Source organism: Mobula birostris, chromosome 7 (assembly GCF_030028105.1).
Source record: "Mobula birostris isolate sMobBir1 chromosome 7, sMobBir1.hap1, whole genome shotgun sequence".
Taxonomy (NCBI): Eukaryota; Metazoa; Chordata; class Chondrichthyes; order Myliobatiformes; family Myliobatidae; genus Mobula; species Mobula birostris.
Window position 1 is genome coordinate 126,605,705 of NC_092376.1, and position 16,110 is coordinate 126,621,814.

At 41.1% G+C, this 16,110-nt stretch overlaps 1 protein-coding gene across 1 annotated transcript in view; it reads right to left on the reverse strand.

Moving 5' to 3' along the window:
- Nucleotides 1–13,176: 13,176 nt before the first annotated feature.
- Nucleotides 13,177–16,110, reverse strand: part of ablim3 (actin binding LIM protein family, member 3) — a 323,415-nt gene continuing 320,481 nt past the window's right edge. The window contains exons 20-21 of the mRNA XM_072263720.1: nt 14,880–14,960; nt 13,177–13,932 (exon numbers count right to left, since the gene is read on the reverse strand). Coding sequence (XP_072119821.1) covers nt 13,819–13,932; nt 14,880–14,960 — 195 coding nt within the window. The 3' untranslated portion in view covers nt 13,177–13,818. The remainder of the gene's footprint in view (nt 13,933–14,879; nt 14,961–16,110) is intronic.

Here is a 16,110-nt window from a genome sequence, read left to right on the forward strand (position 1 = left end):
ATATACTTTGATAATAAATTTACTTCGAACTTTTGAACTTTGAATGTGCATTATCCTTTCATTTCCTATTTAAGAGCTTCTTGACTGCCTCTGTCTTCTTTACCTACATCAACCTCACAGGCACCACAGTCCACTTCCAACAAAATTTGTCCCATACATCTCCTTTGAACTTAACCATTCTTACATTAAGTGCATGCCCACCGGTATTAGACATTTCTCATTGGGGAAAATGTACTTACTGGCTGTCTACTCTATCTGTGCCTCTCATAATCTTATAAACTACTATCAGATCTCCCCTTAGCCTCTGCTGCTTTAAAGAAAACAATCCAGCTTTGTGCAACCTCTCCTTAACGAACAGATCTTCTAATCTAGGCAGCATCCTCGTAAACCTCTTCTGCACCCTCTCCAAAGCCTTGACATCCTTCCTAAAATGGGGCAACCAGAACTGAATGCAATCCCCTAGAATGGTATAACAAACAAAACTTGCCAACTCTTGAACTCAATTTTGAGTAATAAAAGTAAGCATGCTATATGCCTTCTTTACCACCCTATCAACCTGTGTAGCCATTTTCAGGGAGCCACGAATGGGACAAATATCCTTCTTGACATTCACAAAGTACTTACTATCCCTTTAGATATGATCTCCCAAAGTGCAACACCTCACATTTTACCCTATCATTCACCCTGATGGGTTAAACTCCATCAGCTATTTCTCCACCCAGATCCACAACAGATCAATATCCTGCTGTATTCATTTCCAGTCTTCCATACTATTTACAACACCACCTTGCTTCATATTGTCTCCAAAACTACTAACCCACTCATCTGTGTTTTCATCCCGGTCATTTATATATAACAAGCAGCAGATGTCCTAGGTCAGATTCCTGTAGAACACCACTAGTCACAGACCTCCACCTGGAATAAAATCAAATACTACCCTGTCTTCTATGAGCAAGCCAGTTCTGAATCCAATAGCCAATTCACTAATTCATCATGTATCCCATACATCTTAATCTTTTGTATGAGCCTCCCATGAGAGATCTTGTCAACCATTTCATTAAAATCCACATAGGCAGCATCCACAGGCCTACCTTCATTAATTAGCTTCATCACCTTCCCAAAAAGCTCAATCAAGTTAGTAAGACATGATTGGCCCTCATTGAGTCATTCTGACTACCCCCAATTAAGCTTTGGGTTTCCAATTGATCATTATTCCTATCCTTAGGAATCCTCTTCGGTAACTTCTCTATTACTGACGTGAGACTTATCAGCCTATAGTTACCAGGACTACCCTTTACCCCTTGCAAGGCTCACTGAGAAAGTAAGGAGGCATGGGATCCAAGGGGACATTGCTTTGTGGATCCAGAACTGGCTTGCCCATAGAAGGCAAAGAGTGGTTGTAGACGGGTCACATTCTGCATGGAGGTCGGTCACCAGTGGTGTGCCTTAGGGATCTGTTCTGGGACTCCTGCTCTTAGTGATTTTCTATAAATGATCTAGATGAGGAAGTGGAGGGATAGGTTAGTATAGGGATAAGGTGATGACACAAAGGTTGCGGGTGTTGTGGATAGTGTGGAGGGCTGTAAGAGGGCTGGCAGAATATAGTATTAATGGTAAGACTCTTGGCAATGTGGAGGATCAGAGGGATCTTGGGGCTGGAGTCCATAGGACACTCAAAGCTGCTGCACGGGTTGACTCTGTGGTTAAGAAAGCATATGGTGCATTGGCCTTCATCAATCATGGAATTGAGTTTAGGAGCTGAGAGGTAATGTTGCAGCTATACAGGACCCTGGTCAGACCCCAGTTGGAGTGTTGTGCTCAGTTCTGGTCGTCTCACTATAGGAAGGATGTGGAAACCATAGAAAGGGTGCAGAGGAGGTTTACAAGGATGTTGCCTGGATTGGGAAGTATGCCTTATGAGAATAGGTTGAGTGAACTCGGCCTTGGAGCTACGGAGGTTGAGACGTGACCTGATAGAGGTGTATAAGATGATAAGAGGCATTGATCATGTGGATAGTCGGAGGCTTTTTCCCAGGGCTGAAACGACTAGCACGAGAAGGCACAGTTTTAAGGTGCTTGGAAGTAGGTTCAGAGGAGATGTCAGGGGTAAGTTTAAAAAAAAAACGCAGAGAGTGGTGAGTGCGTGGAATGGGCTGCCAGTGATGGTGGTGGAGGTGGATACAATAGGGTGTTTTAAGAGACTCCTGGACAGGTACATGGAGCTCAGTAAAATAGAGGGCTATGGGTAACCCTGGGTAATTTCTTAGGTCAGGACATGTTCAGCACAGCTTTGTGGGCCAAAGGGCCTGTATTGTGCTGTAGGCTTTCTATGTTTCTAGTTTCCTTTTTGAATAACGGAACAACATTAGCTACTCGCCGGTCCTCCAGGACCTTGCCTGTGGCTGGAGAGGACACAAAGATATTGGCCATGGTCACAGCAATCCCATTTCTAATCTCTCCCAATAGCTTGTGTGTATGCTATCAGGCCCTGGGGACTTATCCACCGTATATTTTTAAAGAGACCAAACAGTAACTCCCTGTTTATTTAGAGATACGGTGTGGAACAAGCCTTTCCAACTCACGGAGCCGTGCAACACAGCAACCCACTGATCTAACCGTACCCTAATCATAGGACAGTTTACAATGACCAATTAACCTACTAACCAGTATGTTTTTGGACTGTGGGAGGAAACCAGAGCACCCAAAGGAAACCCAAGTGTACATGGGAAGAACATGCAAACTTTCTTACAGAGGATGCTGGAAATGAACTCCGAACTCCGATGGCCCAAGTTGTAATAGTGTCGCACTAGCCACTATGCTATTGTGGCACCCCAAGTTAATCATTCTTTATCAAAATTCCAGAGCAAATTAGTATGCTCCACACTGATCTTGCCATCCTCAATGTCCTTTTCCTTGCTTAACTCTGGTGGAATGTACTCATTTAGGACCTCACCACATCCTCTGCCTCCAAGCACATAATCCCCACCCCCCTCATCCTTTAGTGGTCCCACCCACTCTATAGTTATCCTCCTGTTCTTGATGTACAGAATACCTTGAGATTCTCTTTAATCCTACTTGCCAAAGACATCTCATGACCTTCTGGCTTTCCTAATTTGCCTTCTTTCATTCGTTTTTGGGTTTCTTATAATCCTCAAGGGCTCTACTTGATTTTTGCTTCCTAAACCTTATGTATATTTCCTTTTCCTTCTTGACTAAACTCGCCACCTTTCTTCTACATCCCATCCTTTTACATCCTTCTCTGTTTTTGCTAAATTATCAAAACCCTGGAACACTAAGCATCCTTCCCTCAACCAAGTGTCTGTAATGGCCACATGTACTAATCCATACTCTAAGGTCATCACGCTTACCTGTAATACCCCTAGCTTTAAAACCCACACACTGCAACCTAGTCATCCCATTCTGTCAGTTACCTGCCTGTCCCTACTGGTCATGTCATCCACCTTCCTCTCAATCCCTCCACGTTCTGACCTGGTGCTCTGGTTTCCATTTGCCTGCCAGACTAAACCTCCTGAGCAGCACCAATGAACCTCCTAGCCAGCATGTTCGTTCTCCTCCTGTTAAGGTAAAACTAGTTCCATTTGTACATACAGGTCACCCCTGCCCCAGAAGAGGTTCCACTGATGTTAGTACTTGAAACCTTGCCCCCTACATGAGTCCCTCAGCCATCCATCTGTTCCATCCTTCTATTCCTGCCCTGGCTAGCACGTAGCACCATGAGTAATCAAGAGATTGCTATCTTTGAATTTCTGCTTTTCCGCCTCTTTCCTAACTCCCTGTGCAAAATCTCTTCCCCCTTTCCACCTATGTCATTTATGCCAATGTGCACCATGACCTCTGGTTGCTCACACTCCCACTTGAGAACGTTTTGCAGCTGCTCTTGTACATCTTTCTGGTGCCTTTTCATAGCCACAGAATTACCTGTTTGTCTTGCTAAGTACAGAGCATTGCATCACTATTGCTCTGCCTGGCTTTATCCTTCCCTGCTGAGCCTCAGAGCTCATCGCAGTGCCAGTGACTTGCTGCAGCCTCTATGCCCTGATACCCAGTAGAATCCAAAGGGATATACTTGTTCCTGAGGGGAATGGCCACAGGTGAACCCTGCAGCGACTGCCTACTCCACTCATTTCTCCTCGTGCTCACCTTAGGCTTAGACCTTAAGACATAGAAGCAGGATTAGCCATTCAGCCCATCGAGTCTGCTCCACCATTTCATCATGGCTGATCCTGGATCCCACTCAACCCCATTCACCTGTCTTCTCACCATATCCCTTGATGCCCTGACCGATCAGGAAGCGCTCAGCTTTTGCCTTAAATATATCTATCGACTTGGCCTCTACTGCAGTCTGTAGCAGAGCATTTCACAGATTCACTACTCCCTGGCTAAATAAATTTCCTCCTTACCTCTGTTCTAAAAGGTTGCCCCTCAATTTTGAGGCTGTGCCCTCTAGTTCTGGATACTCCACCATAGGAAACATCCTCTCCGCATCCACCCTATCCAGTCCTTTCACCTTGAGTGAACAACAAAATAAAACCATACTTATGACTTCTCATTGAAGCCTTTTATTAGAGCTGTTCTCACTTCCCAAGCATAGGCAACTTACTCAGCCTCTTGAGTTAGCTGCCAGCTTCCTTTCTTCCTACCTTTCTTCCCTCCATCCCTCATTCCTCCTTCCTTCCCTCATTCCTTTCCTCTCTCTTTCCTTCCTACCCTTTCTGCCCACCCCCTTCCTTCCTTCAGTACCTTGTCCCTTCCTTCCAAGGCTCCAGTGGTATCTCACAAAGGACCCCAGCAAATTTCTACAGATGCATTGTGGAGAGCATTCTAACCGGTTGCATCACGATCTTGTGTGGAGGCACGAATGCACAGCATCAGAAAATACTGCAGAGTGTTGTTAATTCAGTCAACTCCACCATGGCATTCGCCTCCCCTCCACTGATACATCTACAAATGGCAATGCCTCTAAAAGGCAGCATCCATCATTAAGGACCCTAATCACCCAGAACATGCCCTCTTCTCACTATTACCATAAGGGAAGAGGTACAGAAGTCTGAAGTCGTACACTCAGCATCTTAGGCCAGCGTCTTCCCCTCCACCATCAGATTTCTGAACAGTCAGTAAACCCATGACTACCTCATTCTAAAAGTGAACAGCCAGAAGTCTTGGCACATATTGGTACCAAAGAGTAAGCAATCGTTGTTTCGGGCCGAGACCCTTCATCAGGTCTGGTGGCTGAATCATGGGTTTAAGAAGGGTCCTGATGAAGCATCTCGACCCAAAATGTCGACTGTTCATTCTTTTCCACAGATGTGCCTGGCCTGCTGAGTTCCTCCAGCATTTTATGTATGTTGTGTAAGAACAAGATGATTCACCAGGTGAAAGTGTGGCAGAGGAACTGGTGTAGGAGGCAGGGGTTCGGATCTCTGGATCATTGGGATCTCTTCTGGGGTAGGTACAACCTGTATAAAAGGGGCAGATTACACCAGAACCCAAGGGGGACCAATATCCTTGTGGGCAAGTTTGCTAGAGCTGTTTGAGAGAGTTTAAATTAACTTGGAAGGGGTATGGGAATGGGAATAATAGGGCTGAGGATGGGTTAGTTGGTTGACAAACAGAGGCAGTGTGTAGTGAGACTGCAGGTGAGGAGAGGCTGATGATAGGGTAACATTTCAGTCAATGTAATGAGTTGCAGTGCAAAAAGGGGACAAAATCAAAAAGGGTGATGAATACAGGACTGAAAGTTCTATATTTGAATGTATGCAGTACACAGAATAACTTGTACAGAGATGAACTTGTAGCACAATAATGGATTGGCATGTATGATGTTGAGAGCATCACTGAATTGTGGCTGAAAGAAGATTATAGCTGGGAACTTAACATCCAAGGATACACATTATATTGAAGGGACAGACAGGCAAGCAGAGGGGTTGGGGTGGCTCTGTTGGTAAAAAATGAAACTGAATCATTAGAAATGGGTGATATAGGATTGAAAAGTATAGAATCATTATGGATTGAGCTAAGAAACTGCAAAGGTGAAAAGACCCTGATTAGAGTTGTGTGCAGACCTCTGAACAGTAGCAAAGATGAGGTCTACAAATTACAATGAGGTCTTGACTAATGAACTGGAATTGTTTAGAGAGCTTAAGGTAAAGGACCCTTAGAAGGCAGTGATCATAATATGATAGAATTTACCCTGCAATTTGAGAAGCTAAAATCAGATGTATCAGTATTACAGTAGAATCAAGGGAATTATAGAGGCATGAGAGAGGTACTGGCCAAAATTGATTGGAAGGGAACACGAGCAGGGTTGATGGTGGAGTAGCAATGGTTGGAGGCTCTGGGAGCAATTCGGAAGGTGCAGGAAAGATCCACCCCAAAGAAATAGTATTCTAAAGGCAGGATGAAGCAACTGTGGCTGAAAGAGAAGTCAAAGCCAACATAAAAGCTAGAGAGGGCATATAACAGAGCAAAAATTAGTGAGAAGTTAGAGGATTTGGAAGCTTTTGAAAAACCAACAGAAGGCAACTAAAAAAAGTCCTAAAGGAGGAAAAGATGGAATATGAAGGTAAGCTAGCCAATAATATTAAAGAGAATACCAAAAGTCTCTTTAGATATATAAAGTGTAAAAGAGAGGAGAGAGTGTATATTGGACGGCTGGAAAATTATGTTGGAGAGGTAGCAATGGGGGACCCTTAGGAACCAGTGATCTTAATATGACTGAGGTCAAAGTTACAGGGAAGTAGTCACCCTGAAGTTGCAGGAGGCGAGTAGCTGGGTGAGGGTCAGGAGAAATGGATATAGGCAGTTAGAGCAGAGCACCCCTGTGGCCACTTTCCTCGAAAACAAATATACTGGTTTGGATATTTTTGTGGGTGATGACCTTTTGGGAGAATGCCACGGTGACTGGGTTACAGGCACTGAGCATTTTTGTGCAGAAGGGAAAGAGAGAGAAGAAGGAAGTGGTAGTGATAGGGGACTTAATAGTGAGGGGAACAGACAAGAGATTCAGTGGATGTGGACGAGACACCCAGATGGTGTGTTGCCTCTCAGGTGCCAGGGTCAGGGATGTCTCAGATTGGGTCCACAACGTTTTGGAGATGTAGGGGGGGTGCAGCCAGATGTCTTGGTACATATTGGTACCAATGACATAGAAAGGAAAAGCAATGAGGTCATGAAAAACGAATTTAGAGAGCTTAGTAGAAAGCTGAGAAGCAGGACTCCCAGGTAGTAATTTCTGGATTGCTGCCTGTGCCACACGCCAGTGAAGGTAGAAAGAGGATGATTTGGCAGATAGATGCGTGGCTGAGAAGCTGGTGCAGGGGGCAGGGCTTCAGGTTCTTGGATAATTGAGATCTCTTCTGGGGGAGGTATGACCTGTCAAAAGTGATGAGTTTCACCTGAACCAGAGGGGGACCAATATTCTCAAAGGCAGGTTTGTTAGAACTGTTGGGGAGAGTTTAAACTAACTTGGCAGAGGGTTGGAAACTCAAGTGAAGAGACTCAGGATAGGATGGATGGTAAAAAAGTAAGATAGCATGGAATCACATTGTCAGGAAGGGCAGGCAGGTGATGGGACTTAATTGTAGCCAGCAAGCTGAGTACCAAAACATTAGGGATGCAGAATCAGAAAGGATAGCAAACACGGTACTCAAGGTGTTGTATCTAACTGCGCGTAGTATAAGAAATAAGATGGATGATCTTGTTGCGATATTATAGAATCGTGGCTGAAGGATGGTTGTAGTTGGGAGCTGAACGTCCAAGGTTACACGTTATATCGGAGGGATAAGAAGGTAGGCAGAGGGGGTGGTGTGGCTCTACTGGTGAAGACTGGCATCAAATCAGTAGAAAGATGTGATATAGGATCAGAAGATGTTGTATCCTTGTGGGTTGAGCTAAGAAACTGCAAGGATAAAAGGATGTTGAAGTGCTCAAAAAGCTGAAAGACTGAAAGGTATATAAGTCACTAGGACCAGAGGAACTGCAGCCTAGGATTTCGAAAAAAGTAGCATTAGAAATTGTGGTGGCATTAGAAATGATCTTTCAAAAGTCATGGTGCCTGAGGACTGGAAAATTGCAAATGTTACTCCACTCTTTAAGAAAGGAGGAAGGCAGCAGAAAGGAAATTATAGACCAGTTTGTCTGACCTCAGTGGTTGGGAAGGTGTTAGAGTCAATTGTTAAGGAGAGATGGTGGAATGCTTGGTGACACAGGACAAGATAGTACAAGTCAGCATGGTTTCATTAAGGGAAAATCCTGCCTGATGAACCTGTTGGAATTCTTTGAGGAGATTACAAGTAGGATACGGAAAGGGGATGCAATGGATGTTGTATATTTCGACTTTCAGAAGGCTTTTGACAAGGTGCCAAACATGAGGTGGCTTACCAAGTTAAGAGCCCATGGGATTACAGGAAAGTTACTAACATGTTAGAGCATTGGCTGATTGGTAGGAAGTAGCGGGTGGGAATAAAAGGATCCTTTTCTGCTGGGCTGCCAGTGACTAGTGGTGTTCCGCAGGGGTCAATGTTGGGACCACTTCTTTTTATGCTCTATGTAAATGATTTAGATGATGGAATAGATGGCTTAGTTGCGAAGTTTGCAGATGATACAAAGATTGGTAGAGGGGCAGGTAGTGCTGAGAAAACAGGTAGAATGCAGAAGGACTTAGACAGATTAGGAGAATGCACAAGAAAGTGACAAATGAAATACAATGTTGGAAAATGCATGGTCATGCACTTTGGTAGTAGAAATAAAAGTGCAGACTATTTTCTAAACGGGGACAAAATCCAGGAATCTGAGATGCAGAGGGACTTGGGAGTCCTTGTGCAGCACACCCTGAAGTTTAACTTTCAGTCTGAGTCAGTGGCGAGGATGGCAAATGCCATGTTCGCATTCATTTCAAGAGGTCTGGAATACAAGAGCAAGGACATGATGCTGAGGCTTTATAAGGCACTGGTGAGGCCTCACCTTGAGTACTGTGATCAGTTTGGGCCCCTCATCTTAAAAAAGATATGCAGGATTTCAGGAATGAAGGGGTTATTATAAGAGGAACGCTTGATGTCTCTGGGTCTGTACTCGCTGGAATTCAGAAGAATGGGGGGGGGGCACGGAATCTCATTGAAACCTTTTGAATGTTGAAAGGCCTAGACAGAGTAGATGTGGAAAGGATGTTTCCCATGGTGGGAGAGTCTAGGACAAGAGGGCATAGCCTCAGGATAGAGGGGCGCTCTTTCAATACAGAGATGTAGAGACATTTCTTTAGCTAGAGAGTGGTGAATTTGTGGAATTTGTTGCCGCATGCAGCTGTGGAGGCCAGGTCGTTGGGTGCATTTAAGTCAAAAATTGATAAGTTCTTGATTGGAGATGGCATCAAAGGTTATGGGGAGAAGACTGGGAACTGGGGTTGAGGAGGAGAAAAAAATGGATCAGCCATGATTGAATGGCAGAGCAGAATCAATGGGCCAGATGGCCTAATTTTGCTCCTTTGTCTTATGATCTTATGAACAAGGGAAAGGCAAATGTACTGAATAAAAACTTTTGCATCACTCTTCACTGTGGAACACAGGAGCAGTATGACAGAAGTTCAAGTGTCAGGGGGCATAAGTGAGTGGCCATTACTAGGGAGAAGGTGCTTGGGAAACTGAAAGGTCTGAAGATATATAAGTCACCCGGACCTGATGGTCCACACCCCAGGCTTCTGAAGGACTTAGCTGAAGAGATTGTGGAGGCATTAGTACTGATCTTTGAAGAATCATGGTTCCAGAGGAATGGAAAATTGCAAATCCTTCCTGACAAATCTATTGGAGTTCTTTGAAAAAATAACAAGCAGGATAAAAAAAGATAGACAATTGGTCGATGTTGTATACTTTGATTTTCAGAAGGCCTTTGACAAGGTACCACACATGAAGCTGCTTAACAAGAGCCCATGGTATTAGAGGAGAGATACTATCATAGATAGAGCATTGGCTGGTTGGCAGGAGGCAAAGAGTGAGAATAAAGGGACTCTTTTCTGGTTGACTGATGGCGATTAATGTTGTTCCACAGGGTGAGGACTGCTTCTTTTTACATTATATGTCAATGAATTGGTTGAAGGATTCGATGGCTTTCTGGCCAGGTTTGCAGATGATACAAGGATAGATGGAGAGGCAGGTAGTTTTGAGGAGGTAGAGAGGCTATAACAGAACTTAGATAAATTAGGACAGGCAAAGAACTGGCAGCTGGAATAGGGTGTCGGGAAGCATATGGCCGTATACTTTGGTAAAAGAAATTAAAGTGTTAACTATTTTCTAAAAAATGGAAAGAAAATACAAAAACTGAAGCGGAAAGGGTCTTGGAAGTCCTCATGCAGAATTCCCTAAAGGTTAATTTGCAAGTTGAGTCAGTGGTGATGAGCGCAAATGCAATGTTAGTATTCATTTCAAGAGGACTAGAATATCATAGCAAAGATGTAATGTTGAGGCTTTATAAGGCATTGGTGAGGCTTCACTTGGAGTACTGTGAACAGTTTTGAGCCCCTTCTCTAAGAAAGGATGTGCTGACATTGGAGAGTGTTCAAAAGAGATTCAAAAATATGATTCCAGGATTGAAAGGCTTATCATATGAAGAATGTTTGACGCTTCTAGGCCTGTACTCACTGGAATTCAGAAGACTGGGGGTTGAAGGTGGTATCTCATTGAAACCTATCGAATGTTGAAAGGTCTCAACAGAGTGGATGCGGAGAAGATGTTTCCTAAGGTGGGGAAGTCTAAGATCAGAGTCACAGCCTCAGAATAGAGGGATGTCCACTTAGAAAGGAGATGAGGAGGAATTTCTTTAGCAAGAGAGTTGTGAACCTGTGGAATTCATTGCCTCAGGTGGCTGTGGAGGCCAGGTCATTGGGTATATTGAAGGCAGAGGTTGATAGATTCTTGATTAGTCAGGGCATGAAAGGATACAGGGAGAAGGCAGGAGAGAGAAATGGATCAGCCATATGAAATGGGCCAAATGGCCTGATTCTGGTCCTATACCTTCTCCTTTGCTCCTTCATTCCTTTCCTCCTTCCCCTGGTTTGCCACCTCTTTCCCTTTTTTCCATGGTTCACCATCCTCTACTATCAGATTCCCTCATTTTCAGCCCTTTGTCTCTGCCACTTATTACCCCCCAAGGTTCTTACATCAACCACACTTCGTGCACCCTCCACCTACTTTTAGTGCCTCCTCACCTTGATTCACTTATTAACTTCCAACTCATGCTCCTCTCCCTGCCCACCTCCCCCGCACCCACTCTCTTATTCTGGTTTCTGTCCTCTTTCTTACAGCCCTGATGTTGGGTCTCTTGCCTGTGTTACATACCTCAAGGAGATCTTGTGACTTTCTTGTGAGAATGATGTAATGGTCTTTTGGAGGTCACCTGATGTAATTTTCCCGCCGATGTGAGGTCACATTATGACATGTTCACCATGGTTATAAAAGGGAAGATCCCTGGTGACGCAGTTAGTTTTCCAGCTAGAACGTTAGTCAGAGTTATGTTAGTGCTGGATTGGCAGTTTACCCATTTCTGCCGGATTTGTTGATGTACCTTTTCAGTAATATTGGAGAGTGAAGACTTTATCGAAGTACAGGACCTGAAGGATTAAGAGAAATTGGTATCCTTCCGCAGTTTAACAAAGGATCGACCTTATTGAGTCTTCATTGAAGAAGTAGCGACCTGCATTGAAGATAACTCCTGCCAAAAGGAAAAGGTAGTTCATGCAGGATTTGCTCGCCAGAAGAAAGGTCAGTTGTTTTAAGCCGTTTATTTCCTTCGTTGTGAATCTTTTGGACAGAACCAGCAGGAAAGTCGCGTCTATGAAGAAATTCTTCTCCAGAGAAGTCTCTCCCAATTGAATGTATAAATCTGGTGGACTTTCGAATTCACCATTTTAAGAACTGTATTTGACTTTACCGCTTTAAGAACTGTTTTCACATTTATCGCTTTAAGAACCAGTACCCAGAGACGATTTGTTGAATGGCCGCATAGCGGTTAACTTCCAGTTAAAGTTTTTGTTTGCTTTTTTTATTGTTTATCCATGTTTAATAGATGTTTGGTTGTTTTTATATAACCTGACTCGATTGATATTCATTGTGGCCGGTTAAGTAACACCTGAAATCTTGACTCTAAGTGTGTCCAACAATTTTTCCTCCAGCACTTTTGTGTGCTGCTTCTTATTTCCAGCATCTGCAGACTTCCTTGTATTTCAGGTTTTGATTTGCAAGTTTTACAATCATTGTGATCTAGTTAACAGATTTTCCCATGGCACTCACTCCTTCCTCTACATGTATTAATTAATCATTTTCAACCAATGCATTTGTCAAGTCATTTATTGAGCTCCTATTTATACTGTGATGCCGATTTACTATATTCTTTACTAAGATTTTATTTTTTGTCGCAATAAAAATCTAATGGAATATTCTTCTACATTGGGTTGTTGGCACTATTTACTTTGCACCACATATTAGCATCATGCCTTATCATTTTTGCATTAATTCTGTATTTGAAATTATACCCATTAATCAATAAATAAATCAGATTAAACCAAAGCAAAAACAACAAAAATATCATTCATTTAAATAATTTCATTTTTTAAACACACTGCACTATTCAGATGATTGATTGTGTTGTATGTATATTGCATTCTAAAACAAAATGATTTCATGATCAGTTTAGTAATGAAATCAGTTCAAGTGAAGAGAAAAGGTTTTCATTCAACACTTTGCTCAGCAATGTGTTAAACTTCATCTTTGTTTTCCATAATCATTTCAGGGCTGATGAAGAAGACTCTGAAGGAGGATGTTTCTACAACTCAAAAAGATAATCAGTTATTTCTAAGTTCATGTATCCTTCCCAACTTTCAAAACAAAAGCTCCATTATATTTTGTATCCCACTGGCTCAACTTCCAGCAGGTGGAGTGTTTCAATGGTCCCTGGAATTCTAGGGAACTGCCCAGATATCCTTCTTCAGCATTGATGTCCTACCTGTTTAACAGAACAAAAGCTGAGTATAATAAAAAGCAGAGCAAATTCCTGACCCAAATCTGCCTTTGATCTGGGCTGGAATACTGACCTCCCAATCTCTATGATGTAGTTACCAGCTAAGTTCTTACACAACATTACTGAAGTGAAACAAAGACAGATCAGTTTAAGTCAATTTTCCATCATTTATTTATCAAACAAAATGCAACAATTATCAATGAACAAACATATATGGGACTCTATATCAGCTGAGAAAAAAAGGTTAATAATCATTAAAGTAAAAGTAATCATTTACAGGTGTGTTTGTCTGTGACATTATCAAAACTCCCATTTAGGACAACAGCTACTTCAGTAATATATTTAGTTGACAGTTTTCTGTTCTATGGAGCTTTGACATTCAGCAATTCTATTTGTACATTAACTAAAAAGTTCAAAGATAAAACAATGCATAGAGAATTGATATGAAAAATCTCATCTGAGTAAGAGAAGGAAATCAAACAAAAAATAAATGATAAGAGATAGATAGCAAATAATCTTAGTTTATTCAAAAATCCAAGTTTTGAATATACTGTGTATCAGGGCCACTGTAATTTTACTCCCAAAAACTCTTGATGATTAGTGGATTATATCACAAAATTTGCAAAATATGGAAATATGAGCCCACAGCTGATAGACATTTGCAGAACATCCATAGATACATGTAACTTTCTTAACATTATATGATTGTAAAACACTACTAACAGATTGTGTGAATAAATGCTTGTATACTTGGGTAGATCATTTTCCTTTCTTTAACAGGATACTTATATTTGTTTAAAAGAGCCTTGCTTGCTTTTTCAGTTCATTTCTTTTCCATAATGCAAGTCGATCAAACTCTGCGAGTGTCATTCCAAACACCCGGTAGAAATCTTCTGGTGACAAGTGACGCTGCGAATAAAACAAAGACCTATAAATCTGTTGACAATTGTAGTGCCTTCTACACGTTGTTAATGTTTAACATAGCTGTTTTGCACTAACATAATATACTATGTACTCAACATATTAGGAAGTAGATACTTAACCTAATTCTAATCATCTACATTTGTAATAAGTCATCAGTTCTTTTCTGTTCTGAATTGCATAGAACTGATATTGCAGAAGCTCTTTATCTCTGTTATTAGCCAATGAAATGTGAGAATATGGAGGCTACCAGCTCTCTACAAAATAATAAATTACAAAGCACTTTATAGACCAGAATCTTTAACTGATCTGTTCAAGGAAAGTGATTTAGAAAAGCTATGACAAAATGATTCATCTACCCAGTCTGAACATCATTTGGATAATCAGAATGCGGATAGAAATATGGACGTTAAAAGCATTAAATATTATTCTGAAGCATGTTACGAAGATGTTCAATGGAATGTGATACACAGAACAAACTTCCATAAAACATACTGTTTAAGAAACACAAATAGAAGAACGTTACTCCGCATTACTTTATCCCAGTACAGCTACTAATGCAAAGAAGCTGGGAGAATCAATTCAAATGCTACCATTGGAAGTGAGGTATTGTGGAACTAGCTTGAGGGAATTTGATACATGTTCATTCTGTACAAATAAGTAATCCATGGGCTTTTTAATGGAAATATTAAACAACAGTATAAATTAGTTTATGAGTAGAATCCTGCCATAAAAACATTTTGGTTCCATACTTAACTTGAAGGTTACAATTCAAGCAGCTTTCCTTATTTCACTTTTACATATTGATGTAAAATATTTTTAGCCCATACGGTTTTCTGTTTGTTGTGGCATGGCTGTGCACCTGGTTACATAGAACTATACAGAAACAGTGGCTTACTGAAGTAACACAGCCTTAATTGGGCCACATCACATACCTCTAATCTTGTCCTGTCAACATCTTTTGGCAATTTATTCCGACCTCTGGTGGTTACCATTAGCAGATGAAATGGATAAATCTAGTAAGTAAACAACAAAATCAATGGTACTCAATCATTTTAAGTCTACTTGTCTTGGAATTTCAACAAGAACTACATAAATTGAATTTATGTAGACAACAGTGGAAAGTGGTCTCTGAGAACGCTTGACCCATTTGTATAAATGGAGCCAATGTCAGCAATTCCTTTATGTTTCCATCACAGAAGTCCTAAAGTGAACAATGTAATTCTTCAGTGCTATAGTGTGCTACAAGGAATAATAATAATAATAATAATATTAATAACTTACTAATCGTGCACTTTTCATACCATGAAGTTTAAAGTACTTTACAATAGGATAGAGTGCAAAAGTCAAAATAAAATTAAATAATAAATAACAATAAAAATAAGCATGAAAATAAAAGTCAAAAAGATGTTAGTTAAAAGCAAAGTTAAGTGAATAGGTTGTGAGCTGGTGTTTAAGAGTCTGCATCCTCTATAGTTTTAGGTATTGAATTCTACAGCTTAGGAGTACAGTTCAAAAAAAGCTGATCTGCCAATTATCTTTTGAGGAAGATAGTTTAAATTTAAGAGACCAGTGGAAGACGACTTGAGAGCACGAGCAGGATTACAAAACAAAACTGATTCTGTGATGTACTCTCTTAAGTGTGAAGCATCAATATTTTAACAGAAGAAACATTTACCTAGAAAACATTTGGTTGGGGATAAAAAAAATGATCTTGTGACATAGGTACAAGAATTAAACCTAGGTACTAAGATCCAGTTCAGTAAACATCAGGGACATTAGGGGCCAAATGATAATCTTCTAAGTGTACATTCAATTATTTTAGGCAGTAAGCACCAAAAATGTCCTTAAAGCTTAAACACTTTGCTATAATTTAGGTAGCGTGCTGAGCATCAACCTTGGATAATATAATTCCATCACAATTTCAAATATAAAATTAAGGTTTGTTTTGATAAATCAAAGCAATGAATTTAATTTGGATGTATTTTCATGGAGAATAATACATCATCAACACTAATTCTCTACCAGCAATGCAAGTCTCTATAATGACCAGTTTCATTATTCCAAGTATTAATAAGATAATGGACTATTAATGGCCATAAAACTATAGATGTTCACCATCATCGCTCTGCAAAACTGAAAGCAACTCTGCGATTTCTGTGCATG